Source organism: Otolemur garnettii, unplaced genomic scaffold (genome assembly GCF_000181295.1).
Source record: "Otolemur garnettii isolate 467f Iridium unplaced genomic scaffold, OtoGar3 scaffold00005, whole genome shotgun sequence".
NCBI classification, from domain to species: Eukaryota; Metazoa; Chordata; class Mammalia; order Primates; family Galagidae; genus Otolemur; species Otolemur garnettii.
This window is the reverse complement of record NW_003852400.1, coordinates 5,219,153-5,222,057: the sequence shown is the minus strand read 5'-3', so window position 1 is coordinate 5,222,057 and position 2,905 is coordinate 5,219,153. Positions and strand designations below refer to the sequence as shown.

General features: G+C 44.5%; 1 protein-coding gene across 1 annotated transcript in view; it reads right to left on the bottom strand.

The window, feature by feature from the left end:
• The window catches only part of SLC26A5 (solute carrier family 26 member 5), a 40,030-nt gene that overhangs the window by 6,588 nt on the left and 30,537 nt on the right, over positions 1-2,905 (bottom strand). The window contains 1 exon segment of the mRNA XM_003782609.1: positions 2,614-2,721. Within this exon segment, the coding sequence (XP_003782657.1) occupies positions 2,614-2,721 (108 nt within the window).

Below are 2,905 nucleotides of genomic sequence, written 5' to 3'. Positions count from 1 at the left end.
GTATTTTTCAGATGTTCAGTGGACATTTTTAATCCTTTCACCACTGTGGAAGTTGAGTTTTGTTCACAAATTTCTGAGTGAGTTTACTTTGGTGGTAGAGCATTATGCTGGTCATTGTGGAGGACGGGTCTGAGAATATCCTGGAGAGCTGGTTTTGTTATGGCAAATTTTTTCAACATGTGTATGTCATTTAAGCATTTGATTTCTCCATCACAAACAAAACTCAGTTTAGCTGGATACAGGATACTAGGCTGAAAGTTGTTTTGTTTCAGGAGATTTAAGGTCAATGACCATCCTTTTCTGGCTTGAAATGTTTTGGCTGAGAGATCTGTAGTCATTCTGATATTTCTCCCTTTGTAGGTGATGCTTTTCTTATGTCTGGCTATTTGCAGAATTTTCCCTTTCATCTTAACTTTGGCAAAGTTAATCACAATGTGTCTAGGAGATGCTTTATTGGGATTGAGTCTTGCTGGGGTTTTGAAACTGTCTTTTATATGGATTTCTGTATCTCTTTCCATGGTTGGAAAATTCCCCTCCATAATCTCTTGGAGTAAAGCATTTGTGCCTTTAGGACCATCCTCTTCTCCTTTGGGAACTCCTATAAAATGAAGTTTGATCTTTTAGAATGATTCCACAACTCTCTCAGGGAATGATCAGTCTTTGCTCTCCATTTGTATCCTCTTTGAGCGTTTGGGAATGTTCAAAAGCCTTGTCTTAAATTTCAGAGATCCTTTCTTCTCCTTGGTCAGCTCTATTACTGAGGGATTCTACTGTATTTGAGAGCTCCTTGTCTTTTTCATTGCCTTGAGCTCTGCTGTCTCCTTTCTCATTATGTCTATATCTTTGGTGACTTTGTCTTTTAATTCATTAATTTCTTAAGACAACGTTAGAACTACTCTTTGGATTTCAATTTCTAACTTTTCCTCCATTCTATTCATCTTATTTGCCATCCATATTCTGAATTTGATTTCTGACACTTCAGCCATTTGTCTATGCATGGCATCTTCAGTTGTATCTCCTTTGTCATTCCTTGAGACGGGGGGTGTTGATCTACTCTGGTTATTCATGTTGCCAGAGTTCTTCTGTTGGTTCCATATCATGTTTATTTTCCACTGTTTGGGTATTAGAATTGGTAGGGTGAGATTGAATTGGGGTTCCCAGGTAGTAGAGATAATCAGCCCCTTATCAAAGTGCTAAGCTTTATAATTGTGGCTTATCCCTTAAAACCTTACAAAGGCCCCTTTCAGAGTTTTGGCCAGAGACTCTGAGGACCTACTTGGTGAGACAGCGTAGGCTAGCTCTGTATTTATATTGGCCAACCTCTACTGTATCCTAAGACACCACTGTATTCAGTTAAAATCTCATCTGTGGAGATACACAGACAGCTGTGACACCCTGCCCCCACTCTTCAGTTCTTTTGTGCTACAGAACTTTGAAGGTCAACCTCAGAGTGTCCCTGGGTAGACAGCCCCAGACATGAGTTCCAATCAAATTGTCTTAGGAAGTACAAACCCTGCTCAACAGACAGGTATCCAAGGGTCTCCAACAGCACAGTTGGAGCCAGGGGCTCATGTCCCTGCCTGCTGGACTTAGTCCACACTGGTCTCTGCTTCTCTGATTGCTGGCCCACTTGGAGCCAGGTACAATGCCTCTACCCCCATTCTCAGTCCACACCTGCCAAGCCTCTGCTTGCCAACCCAGTTGGAATCAGGGGACCACAACCCATCCACCAGTCTCAGTCCACACCCAGCAAGACTGCTGGCTGGCCCAGATGAAGTCAGGGGACCATGCCCCTACCTGCACATCTCAGTCCAAACCCAGAGGCTCACTGGCTTTTTTGGAATCAGGGGACTACGCCCTTGCCCTCAGGTCTCAGTCTACACTTGGCAAGCCTCTGCTCATCCACCCAGCTGGGGGCCGGGGACCAGCCCTAACTGCAGAACTCAGTCCACACCAGGCAACTACTCTTCCACTTGTGGGTGCCATCAGACCCAGGGGTTCTGCACCCTCTCCTGCCATACACAGTCCTAACCAAGGGTCAACACCACCACTGGATGAGCAAAGTCATAACCAGGGGACTGCTCCTCATCCCCTCAATTGTCTCTTTCTTCTCACATCCTCTTTCTTCCCCAGTAGTCATAGATTCTGTCCTGATGTTTGGTGGTCCACACTATGCCTAGATCTATCAGGAAAAGACCAAACATTCTGTGCTCTGCAGGGGGCAGAACTTCAGACTGCCATGTGAGAAGGGAAGGGTAGACTGGGAGTTTGGAATTGTGGGGGAAAATATTTGTTCAATTTTGTGCCTGGTAGGGTGGTGTTTATGACCCAGTTGGAATCAAGGTCCCACTTATGAACCTCTCTGAAGAAAGAGACCCAGTGTTTAGAGACTCTCTCCAGTGAGGTAAAATGAGAGGTCTTTCATTCCCTGCTTTCTGGCAGAGAGCCCATGGTGGGCCTCCTGCTTGGGGTAGTAACTATAGTTACATCCTCTAGTAACTATAGTTCCTATTTTAGTAACTTCATGCTGTGTTTAAACTTCAATCATGAATACAGATAGTGTGTATTGCAGATCAAGAGAGATGGGGAAATTACAATGAAAAGACCACTCACCACTTTGACAACAGTTGCATTGGCCACATTTGCATTTCCGACTTCCTTGGCATACTTCCTCATGGCCTTTCTTCTCGCTCCCATGATTAGTGCAGGGTTCACTCCAGTCTTCACAAAAAAGGAACATATGCAAAACCACCTCATGGCTCCAGGGACCCACCCAAATGCCAGTTCTCCTCAAACCTCCCCATTAAACTGCTTTTGTAGCCAGGTTCTCACTCCATTCCCTGGTTATACCTTGCCCTGCCCTCAAACATCCTGAGTTGGTTACTCCCTTTCTTTTTTTTTTTTT